The sequence below is a fragment of the Copidosoma floridanum genome, unplaced genomic scaffold (genome assembly GCF_036245765.1).
Source record: "Copidosoma floridanum isolate Cflo_tuat_1 unplaced genomic scaffold, Cflo_Japanese_pri ptg000030l, whole genome shotgun sequence".
NCBI lineage: Eukaryota > Metazoa > Arthropoda > Insecta > Hymenoptera > Encyrtidae > Copidosoma > Copidosoma floridanum.
Window position 1 is genome coordinate 29,763,440 of NW_028321907.1, and position 16,272 is coordinate 29,779,711.

Genomic DNA, 16,272 nt, shown 5'->3' on the forward strand with positions numbered 1-16,272 from the left:
AGCATTTTGTAATAGTAAAAGTACCCTACTTTTTTCAAGTTAAATAAAATATTTTTGCATTTTAAGGAAGATGTATAGCAGTACTTTTTTATTTCTTGAGAAAATAATAGCACCCAAACTTTGAACAGTTGTAGTTAAAATTAGTAAAAAGTAGTTTAAAGCATTGTTTTTCCTTACATATTTAATATGACTTATTATAACTTAAGTTATTAAAAATAATATCTTAGAAAATTAAAGAAATGCTAGACAGTTAAATAGTCATATTTGTAGTTTTCAATGTAGTCTTTTATAACCAAGCTTTTTACTAAAATATTGTGGGAACGCTATTTTTGTGTTATTGAAACTTCTTATAAAGTACACTATATAAAATTTTAAATACATAGAAATAATGTAATAACTAGAGGAAAAGAAATACACTTGTTTTGGAAACTCTACTTGTATGGTTTTATTAAGTAAAAATATTCTAAAAAGCTTATATTCTAAAAACATTCTAAAAAGAGTCAATACTTATACCACACGATCTTATAAGCTTTCATAGATTTGACTTGTTACGAAATAGTCAGTAATTATTTTTATGTTTTTCTGACCAAACTTACTCTTGAACTTTTCACATAAATAATTCTAATAACATTCCTGATTGATTCATGTTTTCTGTAGCTTGGTATGTCATCTCACGAAAATGCCACTCCTATACGAGTTCTACATAATTCAGCTGGACACTTAAGTGGCTCAGCAAGACCGTTTGGTGGAGTTGTACTCGGTTATCTAGGTGTTCGAGTTTTTAATCCAAAGCCAGTAGCTATTATGATTAACAACGTTGGTGGATGCTCTGTACTACTTGGTAAGAACAGATTTTTAACAATAGGTTGAAGTTCCTAACTTTTAAAAAAAACTTGATGGCTTACAACACAATTTTTATTAATTTTTTTTTAGGGCTGATTGCTATGGCTCAAGACGTTGAATCACTATATGCAGCTGTAAAGGCACTCGTCTGTGTTGTTCGCTCGAACCCAGTTGCTCAGCTAGAAATGGACAGACGCCGAGGGTATCAAACATTAGCTATGTTACTGCAGCGAAAACGTTTTCTGCTGAATTCGCACGTCCTTCACCTAACATTCAGCTTAGTAGGCACTGTTGACAGTGGCAGAGAAACTTCTGCTATTCCAAATATTACTGCATTCCAGGATCTTCTCTGTGACTTACAAGTAATATTTAAATATTTTTAAATAAGTTTTACACATTTTGTTATTTGAAGCACTGGAAATATCTTAGTATAGTTTGAAACATTGGGGTTGTAGAGGTAGAGGTAAATGTAGGTATTACTGACAGTGATGCAATTACTGCCACCTTAAGTAACATGACGAATAGTATTTGTTAATAAGTAATTAAATATTATATCTAAAAAAATATCACAGTGAACTACATGTATCGCAGATGAAATTATCGCAGTTACAAATAAATAACTTCATCTTTAATTGGTTATGATAATTCTTGAATGTATGCAATTTTATTGACATTTAAAAAGTGAAGTCCATCGTATAAAATCAATGGGTTTCAAGTATTTTTTAGTAAATACAGCACCTGTAAATCACGTTTAAAATTTTTAGGCATATAAAGTTACGGTTGTTGTTTCATAGTATTCCAACAAAATATTTATTGAGTACTTGGGTTATATTATATTTAAATAACAGTATTACATACAATTTCAGTGCCTGTGATTATATTACTGTCATGAGGTTTCTTTAGCCTCTACCGTTAAACATAACCTAATATTATATTACGTGAGCGTGACAAAATCGTTAAGTTTATTTTTGTTGCGTTATTTTTTCCTACATATGAATAGTATATAAGTATCTACTAGGAAAATGACAAGAAAAAAAATTTTTGCCTATTTAATTTTTTGTAATTTAAATTTTTTTTTATATATAGGTCCGTTTTACTGCACAAAAACAAAAAAAAATATTCAGATCGTGGCGTTACCGTTAATGATAATGACGTTAAAGATAAAGCTATTGGTGCTTGTATTATAGTAAAACCTTTTTTAAATAATCCCAAAATATCATTCCCACTTTTACATTCAAAATCCCAAAATAAAGAAAAAAAAAATTTATGCTCCTACTGAAAATAAGACATGCAAACAGTTACAGTTTTGAGTTCAACTGAATCACAATTCAATTTTCCAAATAAAACTTTGTAAAATGTAACAAACAACTCAACATCATCTTCAGATTTAATTTCTAGGTATTTACATGGCCTAATAATATTATCTTTTACTCAAGTAGCAAAAGACAGAAAAGAAAAAAGCTTTCATCTGTTACATCCGGTCCTTAGTGGCAACAAGCCGTTAAAAAACAGACCAAGAAAAGTATTTAGGAGAAAATTGTTTTGTTAAAAAAAATGTTTAAGTTGAAAATGTGGAAAACAAGAAAACAGAGCAAGAAAAGGAAAAGAAAACAAAGCAGAAAGAAAAGTATTTAAAAAAGTAAAATCAGGATTGAAAAAAAAGGTAATTAGAGAAGCAACAGGAACTAGTCGTGCAATTCGAAGAAAAATATAAGATTACAAGAACTGATACTTTAATAATTATGAAATAATGTTTCATAAAGACTTCAAGCTCTTTAATGCTGATAGCATGATTTTATTTGTAAAACCTTGAACTTTTAAGTACAAAAATTAATAATTAAAAATTAGTAACAGAGTGTGATTGCTTCTGCGAATTACTAATTTGTTTGGTTGAATAATCTTTTTCTTTAGATTTTAATACATTAGTTCTTGTAATCTTATGTTTTTCCTCGAATTGCACGACTAGTTCTTGTTGCTTCTCTAATTACCTTTTTTTTCAATCCTGATTCAACTTTTTCAAATACTTTTCTTCCTGCTTTGTTTTCTTTTCCTTTTCTTGCTCTGTTTTCTTGTTTTCCACATTTTCAACTTAAACATTTTTTTTAACAAAACAATTTTCTCCTAAATACTTTTCTTGGTCAGTTTTTTTAACGGCTTGTTGTCACTAAGGACCTGATGTAACAGATGAAAGCTTTTTTCTTTTCTGTCTTTTGCTATTTGAGTGAAAGATAATATTATTAGGCCATGTAAGTACCTAGAAATAGGCTTCATAACACTGACTTTAGTAGGTTTTTTGTTGTTAACATTTGTGACTGTGCATGAAGTTACAGATTCGATAGTGCAAGATTAGACAAAAATCAGTCAGATGAGGTAAACAATTTCTATACTTTTACCTCTACCCCTAAAAAGCAGAAATCGTTAAAAGATAAGGCTGCTGGCTGTTTTGATAACTTTTTCATAGTCAGATGCAAAATGTTACATTTCTGATAGCTTAAAGATTAAGGTTGTTAATCAAGACAGTGCGGATAATTTTAGTTATTTCCTGACAAATCAAACAAGAGATAGAATCACTCTGGCGATATCTTTAGTCAGAATCAAAACATAAAAATTATTATAGACAAATTATCCAAAGATAGAACAGAATAGTTAGTTTAAATGTTACCAAAAAAAAAAGATTAATTAAGATAAAAACTATACGTTGTATCTTATATTAGTTAGGATAAGGATTAAGGAAATAAAAGACATGAAACTAATAGCACTTTTATAGAACCAAGATGTACGACAAGGCAAACTGTAGCAAAGATAGAAAAGTGTCAGCAAGCTAGAACTAATGATAAAATAGAAAATTCTGATTTTTTAAACCACATATCCAAAGATGATTACTTCGAAAATTTACACCCAAATGTGATTAAGTAAAGTTTGAATGATAGAAACATTAACAATAGTACGGATTTTTGGCCTGATGATACTATGAAAACCTAAAGCAATCTCAATATCTTAATCTTTTGAGGTATACGCCCATTGTAATAAAGCCCTCACACTCTGCTAGACTAGCATTAGAACAAGCCTTTTTTTTATCTTCAAGACTTTTATTTACCAGATCTAGATTTTTAGTCTGTTGAAAATGACGAAACACAATTTTACCATCTTTGAACCATCTTCTGTTGGACAAATCTGATGTCTACTTAATACGTTCATGAAATATTAAATATCCTGTCTAATTGTGTTGGCCAAGTATAGTAAGCTGCTTCTTGCTTTTCTGTACGGATCATTTTCTCTCGCTTTTGTTCTATCAATATATTCTCGCAATTCCTCAGTATCTTCTGATTCTTCTCTATCTTTTGATTGTCGATTAAAGTCTTCATAAATTACTACAAGTGTCCTCTATTATTGACAATTGGGTTGACCAAGAATGGTTCATCTTGAGATAAAGTGCGTAGCATTTTGCGCAGTAACTGACACCCCGAAAGGTGTGTATAAAAGAGAGAGAAAGAGAGACAGAGACAGAAAGAGTGAGAAAGTTAACTCTAAGTTCGAATCTGAAAGAGAGAGAGAAGTCACACCAGTTGTGAAGAAGGTATCCAGGAGTCCTTAGAAAAGCCGTACAATGAGGAAGTTGCCAAGAAAGAGAGAAAGAGGTAAGTACGTGTGTAAAGGCATCAGGGATAGAGATTAAGAGAGCTGTGTAGCTTGTGAGGGCTCTCTAGAAAGGAAAATCGTACAGGTCAGGAATTTTCAGTGAGTGTGACAGGCATTGTGTGTGTGCGTTGTGAATAAAGCACGGTATAAAATCGGGTGGTGCCAAGTAATCTAAACTATATTTAATAGACATATATATAAGACGTCTAATGAGAGTTGATAAATTATTTAATAAAACGTCCAATTGTCGTAATATGATTTTGCTGTACTTATTAAAAACCAAAAACGTTTTAACCGTTGAGACAATATCCTGAATCACATCAGGTACCAAAAGCTATGAGCAATAAGAAGTTTTTTTTACAGTACAAATTTTTATTTAGGAAAGGAGTGGTACATTCACTCGCACGATAGGCTTAGATAAGTTCCCATTCTTGATGTTAAAGCTGTTTTACACCTCAAGCTTAGTTAATCATATAACTAGAGTCATATTATATTTTTAACTTATCTACAAGCATTAGAATTATTTTTCAATACACCTATTCATTGAGCTTGAGGTGAAAAACAGCTCGAAAATTAAGAACATGAACTTATCTAAACCTACGGTGTAAATAAATGTACGGCTCCGCGGTAGCTCAAATGGTAGAGAAATTGTCTAGTAAACAGGAGATTGTGTATTTGATCTGCCGCTGAGGATGATATATATTCTCATTTTTACCTATTTAATAAGAAAACTTTCTTTAAATAAGAAATTTGTAAATTTCTATTATGAATCTTGAGTGTGTTTGCTATCAAAAAAGGCATAAATGGTTTTAAGGGTACTAAAAAAAAGTATTGTGATCTACATATGCGCAAATTGATACAAGAATACATGTATCACTATTGCTCGCATACCTACTGAAGTCACATTGTATTTTTTGTTCGTGATTTTGTTTTACTTTAAAATTTTTTTTTTATGTTAGGAAGAATTTTTTAAAAACCACCACCTCAATAGTTCGTTTATTTTCAAATATTTTATCACTGATTCATCAATGTTGTGAGATTTTGTCAACTATCTCCTAGATTTTTTGCGAGGTATTCAAGCTTTATCTCAAATAATTAAACTGATTACTTGCTCTTTTTTATTCTCAAGCTGCAATTGTGAGGGTGCTTTTTCAATATTGTTTAACTGTAATGGTAATTCAAATGTTTAATGGCTTGTGATTTCCTTGAAGAGTTTGAGTTAAGAAATACCAGTCCGTGCAATAGAAAAAATTGTTTTTGGTTAAAGCAAAATTTTGAATGGAAGTTTTGTACAAAAAAGTCTCATCCTACCTTATCGTCTGGATTATGAGTTAAAATATTTATTGCTTCTTTTCACATGTTTATTATTTTAAATACTATAATTTTTTAAACATCTTTTTTGCTATGAATGTTATTATTTGTGTCATTAATTATTTTCTCCTTTTTTCGACCTGGTTACCGTGACAGCCTGTTCACTTTGTCACCAGGGCCACCTACTTACCACCTATGTGCAGGGTGTATTGCCACATCCATTTACCAATCCCTTCATTAATATTGTTCCTATTGCACCATGGACACAGTGGAAATATCTCCGGTAAATTACCTTACGAGTTAAGTTGGCGCTCTCTGCACTAATGGTTTATTTGATTAACTTGTCACTGTATAGCTTTTCTTCAAACAAGACTCCGTTTTTTAGGATGTCCACTTCACGCTGGCAAAGCCAGCGCTCTGGGCCGAAGCATTGAGTCCAGGCTAATTAGCATCCCTGTAGAAGCCCCATCTAATATTTATGTCATTGTTCATTTTTTAACTATTATATAAAAGTATAGGTAAAGTGAAACTATTACATACGTTTTTTTTTTTTTAATTTTCAATTTTTTTTTTACTTAAAGACCATACCGGAAAAAGTGCACTTTGGATTTTAAACTACACAGAAACTTTTTGGAATTCAGAATTTTTACAACAGTAACTGCTTCTTTAACAATGGTATAACTTTGATAATTATGCTCTATTAAATCAATGCTGCTAGCACTTTCCTTAGAATTTCGATGCTAAATGTTCCGAAGTGTTTTTAATGTTCCAATCTTGAAACACTTGCTTTCTTTTTCTTGATCAAAACATCGATTTTTGTCTTTTGAACAAGCAACTTTAGTTGATCACTGGGCAAATTCTTTCGCATTTCATCGTCTTTTTTTTGTTTTAATCATTAAAAACGTAATATATTAAATATTCTTTAAAAAACTATAAGCTGTGTTTGATTGAAACATAGCTGTTTAGATAGTTTACCAGTTAGTTATAAATTTTTGTAATTTTCTTAGTTTAAAGTAATGTTTGTCTATTTTTTAAAAAAATGGGCAATCGATAACTGTATTGACTTTTACGTGGCACTGGTAATTTTAGAAGTCTTCATTCTGCTTGTATGGAACTTAACAATCAACTATAAATGTTTTTTATCTATTATTATTTATTTATTAAGACTCCTTCAACTTCGTTTTTAAATTTACAGAATGACTTTTTTTATCAGTACAAATGAAAAAGTATTTAATGCCTTTTATTGATATACAGTTCTCAAAATTTATACTGTAAATATACTAAATTAACACGAAAATTAGTGTTTGGGGTAATTTGTTCATATAATGGTTTGAGAAAATATTTATTTTTATTTTCTATATTGTCTTAGTAAGTCATAGAACATACACTAACTGGTAACAAAGAATAGAATTTAATTTATATGTGTCATTAACAGCAAAAAAAGGCTTATGCACTCGTGGGTTATCTTATTTATACGATTGTTAGTTTTATTGGTTGACTTAACAACATAATAGTAGCCCAGCTATTATACTACACACTGTATCGTGTACAACACGTAAATATACATTTTTTAGGTACGTTTATCAATTGAATCAAACATCTATCCACAAAATGTAAACATCCAAATTTTTATACAGCGATTGCGTTGACGTATGTTACGCTAGCGGCCCCCCGTCTTGGTTTCACCCGAGACTTACTAAATGGAACACCTTCGTGTGTTAATACGTAATGTAAAACGTTTTCAGTTAAAAATTTAACATTTACTCCTGACACTTCTGAGAACAAATATCTTCTTATTAAAAACATATTTGTTCGGAACCCATATAGTTTATTTGGTCAAATAGTAAGCTGTCAAAAATAAAAAAAAATATAATTATGCTGAAAAGTACTGTGCACTCCTTCTGCCATAAAATAATCGTTGGCCGTAAAGAGCCGTTGATTTGTAGTTTCTCCCGTTTAATTTACAAAAAGGGCTATTTTTTAAAGCTGTTAAGATTTTCAACTCCCAAACAATATGTATTAAAAAAAAATCTTTTTTCTCTTATCTCATAACTTTATTATCAGGGCAACAAAGTCCTGAAGCTTAAACTCTACATTTTCTATTGCCACAAAAACACAAATAAATTTTCTACTTATTTGAAAATCTGAATTCAGATTTTTTAGGATTTGAGAGATTACTGTAAGGGTACAATAAAAAGCTGATCTCTCACGTAATGAATTCTTTGTGAGTCGATTTTGACGCTGCTGTTTGAATCTTGATAAATTTTTCTGTGTCAGTTTCTTGACGTCTGAAATTGTATTTATTAGATACATTTGTAGTTTTTCTCCCAATTCACCCTCTTGCGACTTTTGGCATGCTTAAGACTTTTTTGGCAACTTTGCTAAGTTCTAATATATTTGTTGGCAAAGTAGTTCGACGTCCGATGGCCCTCAAAAAGACCGGCGAGCTTCTTAAGTAAACTCTTTTTTGATTAAAGTTTCCAGCAAACGTGACTGCCTAGATACCTCAGGGTGATCTTCTCTGGCCTTCTGTTAAAGCCCTAGACTGATCGGGAGAAAAATAACAAAGTCCAAAGCTTTTGAGCTAGTTGTAGAGATCTTTCTCAATGTCTCCTGGTATAACGTCAAATGCGTTGGTGTCTTAAGTGCCTTTTTTTGCAGACTTAGTTTTTTGGTAATCTAACATGGGGAGATTGGATCGTGATGCTTGCCCGTTAGAGACTGTCCCGTTGGCTTAAGTTTTTTTCCCTTCATAGCTGTTAGGCTTGCCCAGCGCAGACCTTGGAGAGGATCAGTGATTCCTGGTTGAATGCTTAGAGTCGAGAGGGTAATATAGGTTCATTAGTCGCTGGGATTCCCAGTCTTGTGAAGAACAACTCCGCTCTTGACGACTGCCAGTGAATGACTGACTTGGTTTAATAGTGGCCGTCTTTAGTTAACATAGTCTTTTAGTCGACGAATTGCTTCCGGAAATGGTAGTAAAAATGTATTTGTTGGCAAGGTAGTTTAAACTAAAGTGGCCCTTAAAAGAACCGATGTTATTGATGGTTAAGTAGGGAACTTCAATACTTATAATGGCCCTAAAAAGGGTCAGTGGTGAAATTTTCAGCAATTCCTTATTATTATTCCTGACGATGAAGAGCTGGCTGTGGGTAGCTTGACTCCTATCCTCGAAGTCTCTATGTACGCAGACTGTGGTGAAAGAGAGTATGCGGGATGAAAAATTTTTTGGGTTCCTACATCTAGACAATGCAGTATATAATTGCCCGTGGGAAAATAATGGGTTTCTAAGGTATAATTCTAAGGCATCAAAACTTAAACCTTGAAATTTATTGATAGTCATAAAAAAGGTAAGGTAAACGGGAATTGTTTTCTGTACAATGTAAATGGTACCGAAGAATAATTATTTGTATTTAGTGTTATTTTTGGAATAAAGACTTTATTTTTTTTTCCCTCCTGTGATTATTTCAGCTTTGATGTTGTATTTAAATAACTTTGTAATTCATAATATTGTATCATTGCAAGGTCCTTTAGAGATGTTTGAATTTCGTATTAACATAACAATAGCGCTTATTTTCATATTAAATTAATGTGGAGAAAGAACTTCTTTAATACTATTCAAGTACTCTGTAGGGAAATTCATATAAATATTACTTTCTGTTTTATCTTTTTCTTTGTTAGTTACTTTATTAATACTATAATACGTTACTAATGTTGTATTCATATTATTTAAAAATTTTTTGTTTAAAAAATGTGTGTATTATTATAAGATGTTAATATAGCTTTAGTTATAAAAGAATCATTATCATTATTAAAAATTTTATAACATATATTATTGGTTTCCCATGTCTGAAGAATTCCAATAGTTTTAATTTTGCCCTCTCCTATATCCAGTAGCAATGAAAAAAATTTGCTATCAATCGAACATTTATTATCTTTTAAATAAAAATATTAAGCGAACGCCGAAAATTGGATAATTTCATGGTTTCCTCAACAATAGAAATTTTGCTTCTGTTTTTTACTACTGGGAAAATTTGACGATAGTCTCCGCCTAAAATTATTATCTTGTTTCCAAAAGGTTTATTATTCCTAGATAATTATTTTGAAGGCCTATAAGCGATTTTTGATGCTTTTTTGGTATCATGAAAGCCATATACTAAATAATTTCTTTTACATTACGTCATTTTTGTTTATCTGGCTTGAACTGGAAAAACGCACTTTCTACAGTGCTTAAGTCTGAAGGAAGTCTGAAAGTTTCATGAGAGGTTATCCTTCTTGGAAGTAAAATATGAGCAATACTTGTCTAAGCTATTGTTAGAATTTTTTTTTCATTTGATATGAAACAATTAATTAATGTTTCTCATAGAAATATTTTTCCAGATCCATCTGGACCATCAATGAAAAAAATTTTTTTTCAAATTTTATTATTTCTTGAAAAATGAGATATTGATCATGACTAAGTTGTGAAAACATTTCATGAAATTAATGTTTACAAAATATTCTTTCATTATTGTCGGTATCGATATTCTTTTTTCGTTCCTGTTGGTTCTGGTAAACTACAATCTTTACAAGACATATTTCTAGAACTAAAAATTTCGTTTAAATGTGAAAGAGCTTTGTTTTCATCATTTTTACAACCTTCAATGAATAATTTTTTGTATTTGTTTAAAATGATATTGCCAAAAAAATTCCAGGCATAATAAACATTACATGCTTTTTCAAAAATTATATTAATTTGAAAATTGTGTTCAACTAATCCCATAGAAATAGCTGTTTCTTCATAAGTATTGTAAGTGATATCATTAACAGTTCTTACAAAACTTAAAACTACATGTAAGTCTTGAAAAACAAATGAATCAAAGTATAATTACATTTTTAGAAATATATTCTTATCTTAAAACATTAAAGATATTCAATATATTGTAACATTCTTTTACCCACGGACAGCACGTCAGCTACAGTTTAAAGAAAACAAGGTGTGTTTGATTAATAAATTTTAGAAATATTTATTGACTTATACAGGATAGACAGCTCATTTAAAAAAGGAGGCTACTGGAAGAAATACTAAAGCTCACAAAAATAAAAAAGTTAAGGGCAGGTCTCTCTTTCTTCAGAAACTTTACCACTTTTATTTAGAATTAGCAGCCTGTTATTCATATTTACTTAGAAGCAGCCCAGTATTCATTTGCCAGCGTAGAACATCTATTCCCGAGTTGAAAATACCGTAGTCCTTCGAATTCCGTCAAACCTACTTTAATATATATTTTGTCCTACTAACAATCAATTTCATCATTTTTAAAGGCTTTATAAAATATTAATGCAAAGCTTATTTTGAAAAAGTAAGAGTTATAACATAACCGGGGGGGCGGGGGTTAGCGCGCGGACCGTGGAGGGGGCAAAGCCCCACTAGTATATACATACAATACATCTTCCTATATTATATAGTTGTTTTGTGTGGGGCAGTCACAATTTCCCCCACGCCCCGCCGCACAAAAAAGTTTTTAACGAATAGCCCCCTCTACCCCACAAAATATGGTAAAATTTAATCATTTCATACGTGTCTTTGACACAGTTGAAAAAATGCTAGCTATTCACGCTCCCCACAGGCTCCCACAGATTTTTTTGGCCCCTCTACAGCCCCTTCAGCCCCCCACACTAGCCTAACATGCCAAGCACAAGAATAAAATGTATGCACCTGATTGTTCTAAGCTCATCATAATAACGTAATCTAACTTACGTATGAAATCTTTGCACTTTACTTACTGTTACAAAAAAAAAACAGAACCCATGTAACTAATATTTTGACACTTTGACACTCAAGCCAGAAAGGCTGACTTTATTTTGAGAACAAACTGTTGTTACGTACGATAGCATATAGCTATGCGTGCGTGCGCCTCTGCTGGCTTGGGCCTGAAAGTTAGGGGAATAGAGGAGAGAGGTAATAGGAAAGGGAGAGAGAAAGGACGGGGAGATCAGCTAGAGACGCGAGAGGGTAAGGACGAAGTCTGTGAGACGAGAAGACACGCACAACTTCCCTCAAATATAAGTAATTCTAATAAAGCATAAGTAACAACAAGTCACGCTTCTATTTATTCCCGCACCGAGAATCCCACGTAACAGCTGGTGTCAGAAGTGGGATACAATTAAAAAATTTTTAAGTTCTGTTGCGTGCGTGGAAATCACTTAGTCTCGCGGAACAAAAAAAAAAAAATTTTTATTATTTTTTTCTTGACTTAATTGACGTAATAAATAAAAGAAATAAAAAGAATTTATCTCTTGTCGCAAAGAAAAAAAAAGTGTCAAAAGTGCCAGACGCCAAATTCCTCGTGTCAAGTTGCACAATATAAGGAAAATTGGAAAAGTAGAGGAGAACAGGAAGATATAATCGGGAAAATCTTCGATACCGTAAGGATACCAGACAAGGAAAAACTGCATATCAAGCCAGAGGACCAATATACCAGGACGCAAGAGGCAGCTACCGTTCACTTAACCCAGGAAAATACAGACAAAGAGAAGAAAGCACGGTACGCCAAGCCCGGACTAAGCAGAGGGAACACGGGATACAAGGGAACAACGAGCAGAAGCAGAAGCTGAGCAACTCCAGGAAGGATCAAAGAAGGGACCTATAAGTATGCACGGGATTATCGTAATGCTGACCATCGTCACGGCGATCTGGTAAGTTAATTCTCTTTACTCGTATATACTATACTCATAACCCCCGGGGAAATACGCACCTAAAAGAAAAAACTTATATATCGATATTATTTCTAAATCGCAATATCCTAAGACCTTAGCGGCAACCAATAATTGCATGCACAAGCATATAACCGATACAAATGACAAACACCCTATACAAAATTTTTTAAAATTAGTTAATAAACACAAGGAGTAGCCAACTGAAAACAAAAACGAAAAAAAAAGTCTGTCGACTAACACTCGATAGAGCGCACGTATCTATCAGGTTAACACAAAGTACACAAAAACGACGGCGTTTTATGATTAGAAAAATATACATACAATCAGAAAAGCACAAGACGAACTACAGAAAAAAAAAGATACTAAAGAGCAACACTATGAGTGACGTTCAAACAAATGATACACTGGGAAGGGGATCACAGGAAGCCGTGAGGTGCATAGATATACACGAAACATGACCAATTGACACAGATGACGAAGTAATACAAATTAATCTAGAAGATGATCTGGAAACATGGACAGAGTGGCAGAAGGCCAGCAAAAAACAGAAGCTTTTTACGATGAAAATGTTGAGGAAATAATTGCCAAGCATATAACGCGGACAGTTATCTCATAGACAAGACATAAGCGATAACGAAACTGATGATCTATCCCACACAGAAACACATAGACCCCCTGTATTTGAAAAATTAACTCCATATACCGAACGTGAAAATGCAACAACTGACATGAATCGACGAGTCACTAATCCACATAGCGATAACACACAAGCCAAACACGACACTAATCTACACGATATAATAAGAGAAGCAGCGGCACAAATGGTGCAAAAATATACAAATCGAATACCTACACCTACACAACCAAAACATAAATCATCACAACAGACGTACGGAGAAGTTACACGGCGTCAAACACAAATGCGAACCCCAGTAGCTCAAGGCTAGCAAGAAATCGGGAACGACGGTGTCACCTACAATACAAACCATGACAATAATTATTATAGACAGAACACAGTTGCACCACTTTATTCTACAGGAAAAGACGAGTTAGGTTGGGCAAATAGGAATAACTTAAGCGCCCAAGACCGATTTACAGTACCCCCACATTACACAGGAAATCCTAATTACGAACGCCCAATTCAGAACACACTGTCGTCACTAAGTCACCTAGCAGCAAACATGCCGATATTTGACGGCGATTTTGTTAAACTACCCCTTTTTGAACAAATGCTAAGAGTGATAGCGTGGACAGTGAGCCCCGTATATGAAATTTTTTATAGGCTCACTAGCAAATAAGCTGAAAGAAGCAGCCGCCGAATTTATACGGCGTCTGGCGCAGTTCTCATCTGTAGATGAATTCTTGGTAGAATTAAAAAATAGATATTGCATCATCGGAAGCGTTGACACGTTGTTGGCAAAATTAAAAGTAGTGAAACAATACAGAGGGAAATTAGTAGAGAAATACAGCAGGCGCGTTCAAAAATTATACGATAGAATAATAACCCTATACGATTTGGACACGACACTATCACTCGGGCAACGACACGCATTGAAGGAGAGCGCTGAAAAAGAAGCTATAAAGCAATATACGTACGGGATACAATCACCTTACAACTACAGGGTAACATGCCTTAACCCGAAAACGTTAGGCGAAGCTATAGTAGCCGCGCTGAAAATCAAAAGCTACTTAAGCCTACGAGAAATAATGCCGGCACGAATCGAGGCCCAAATATACCGAGCAAGAGCAGAAACAAGAGATACGGACAATCGTGCGAGCAGCCATAAGCAGGCAGAAGTACGCAACACAACAGATAAAAATCAAATAACAGGGGACTATCAATATTGCTCATATTGCAATAAATACGGGGAGCATGCTACAAAAGTATGTATGAAATTAGTAGCAGATGCAGCGAATAAGAGAATTCAAAACCCAGACATAAAAGCAAATGATCCACCAGTGCAGGTATCACAAGATAAACAAAACGTAAGGGGTCAAAATTGCGCTTACTGCAAACGCAGGGGGCACTATACAAGCGAATGCCGTACACTAGTAAGAGACGCAGGGAATGGGAGAATAAATCGGAGCGACGGACGCGAACAATTTAACAATTATAACAGGGAAAATATGGAAGAAAATTTTAACTACTGGAATAATTATAATTACCCCCTAATACGTATAGCCAAAACTATAACAACGATTATAGAAGGAACCCCAATAACAATACAGGCTACAACAGATATAATAACTACAACAGAAACGCTGATTACTCAAGAAATAATAATAACAATTACAACAACCAGTACGGTAACTACAATAATTATAGAGAAAATTATAACTATAACAGAAATTATAATAGGGATGAAAATGATAACGACAGAGGACCTCCGAATGGAACAAATGATGCACCTGATGGGAAAATATCCACGCGTAGCACGAAACATTTAAACTCGCAGGACGCTCGTCGTGCTTCCCAAGCGCCGAGCAGGCTCCGAGAATAGAGAAGGAGATAGAGCATAAAAACGAAACGGAGTCAGCTGAAGGAGAGGAGCAAGCAGAGTCAAATAAAATACGCATCGGAGGTAAAGATAGCGAGATATCACGCAAAAAAGAGTATACGAGAAATGAAACAATCTAAGTATCGCTAGAAACAGACTTCGAACAGGCTCCTCAAATGGCTGAGAATGCTCACAAAGAAAAAAGAATTGAAACAGAATTTATAAGTAGTAGCCCTTTAGCTGGTAAAGAAAAAATCCATGAAAGCATGAACCTACCTCTCCGCAAGGTAAATATATCGAGTACTAAAAGCACACCACCATCAGTTATATTAAACAGCAATCAGCTGCAATCTTATAGCGCAAAATTTTACGCGGATACTGGTGCCGAAGTATCAATTATAAAAGAATGCTGTCTCACTACAGACACGCATATAGAGAGCAGAGAAAAAGTCCTAATAACTGGCGTCACACACGGAGCACGCTGCACGTTAGGGATGACTAAAATACCTCTTAACGGTATAATAATGAATCTGCACGTAGTCTCCGATACCTTTCCGATAGAAATGGAAGGCATTATTGGCTGGGATGCTTTTAAGTTGTATAATGCATTCAAAAGCACCAAAGAAAATTATTCAGAATTAAAAGGCATCAGAATTCCATTACTAAAACCAGAATATTTTTAAATCCCCGCAATATCAAGGAAAATAATATTTGCGCATATAAAAGATGAGAGCAGCCACGTTCAAGTCGGCTGGGTCCCTCTACAAAATATAAAGGAGGGAATCTCATTTGGAAATTTTATAGGAGAAAATAAGAACTCAAAAATATATGCGGAAATTATAAACATAACAGACAAACAAATTGACGTGCCAGTACCAGAAGTAAATGTTTTTTAATGTGAAACTAGACAAGGGGCGGAACCATTCAGCATTGCTGGGGACGACGCTGAAGGCTTAAACGATGCCATGATTGGGCTTTTTAACACTGAAAATTTAGACGCAAAGGTAAAAAATAATGAAATTTTAAAAGAAAGAGATCCCGTTAGTGGTAAAAATAATGATGATATAAAGAACAACATTGAAAATTTCAAAGATATTAAGAAATGGGATATAGTGGCTCGAGTAAGCAAAATAATGGAAATCGTCGATACATCTGGCTGCAACATGGAAGAATGAAACCACATCCGAAGCCTCATAGAGTACAATCCGTTCGTGTTTGGCCTCGAAGGCGAGCCACTAAAGGCTACAAACTTACTTAAGCATCGAATAATAACGGCAACAGAGAA

The 16,272-nt window shown here is 33.5% G+C and overlaps 1 protein-coding gene across 1 annotated transcript in view; it reads left to right on the forward strand.

The window, feature by feature from the left end:
• Positions 1–16,272, forward strand: part of bchs (WD repeat and FYVE domain containing 3 bchs) — a 1,547,413-nt gene that overhangs the window by 558,267 nt on the left and 972,874 nt on the right. Inside the window, exons 18-19 of the mRNA XM_089597159.1 lie at positions 658–841; positions 934–1,205. Coding sequence (XP_089453285.1) covers positions 658–841; positions 934–1,205 — 456 coding nt within the window. The remainder of the gene's footprint in view (positions 1–657; positions 842–933; positions 1,206–16,272) is intronic.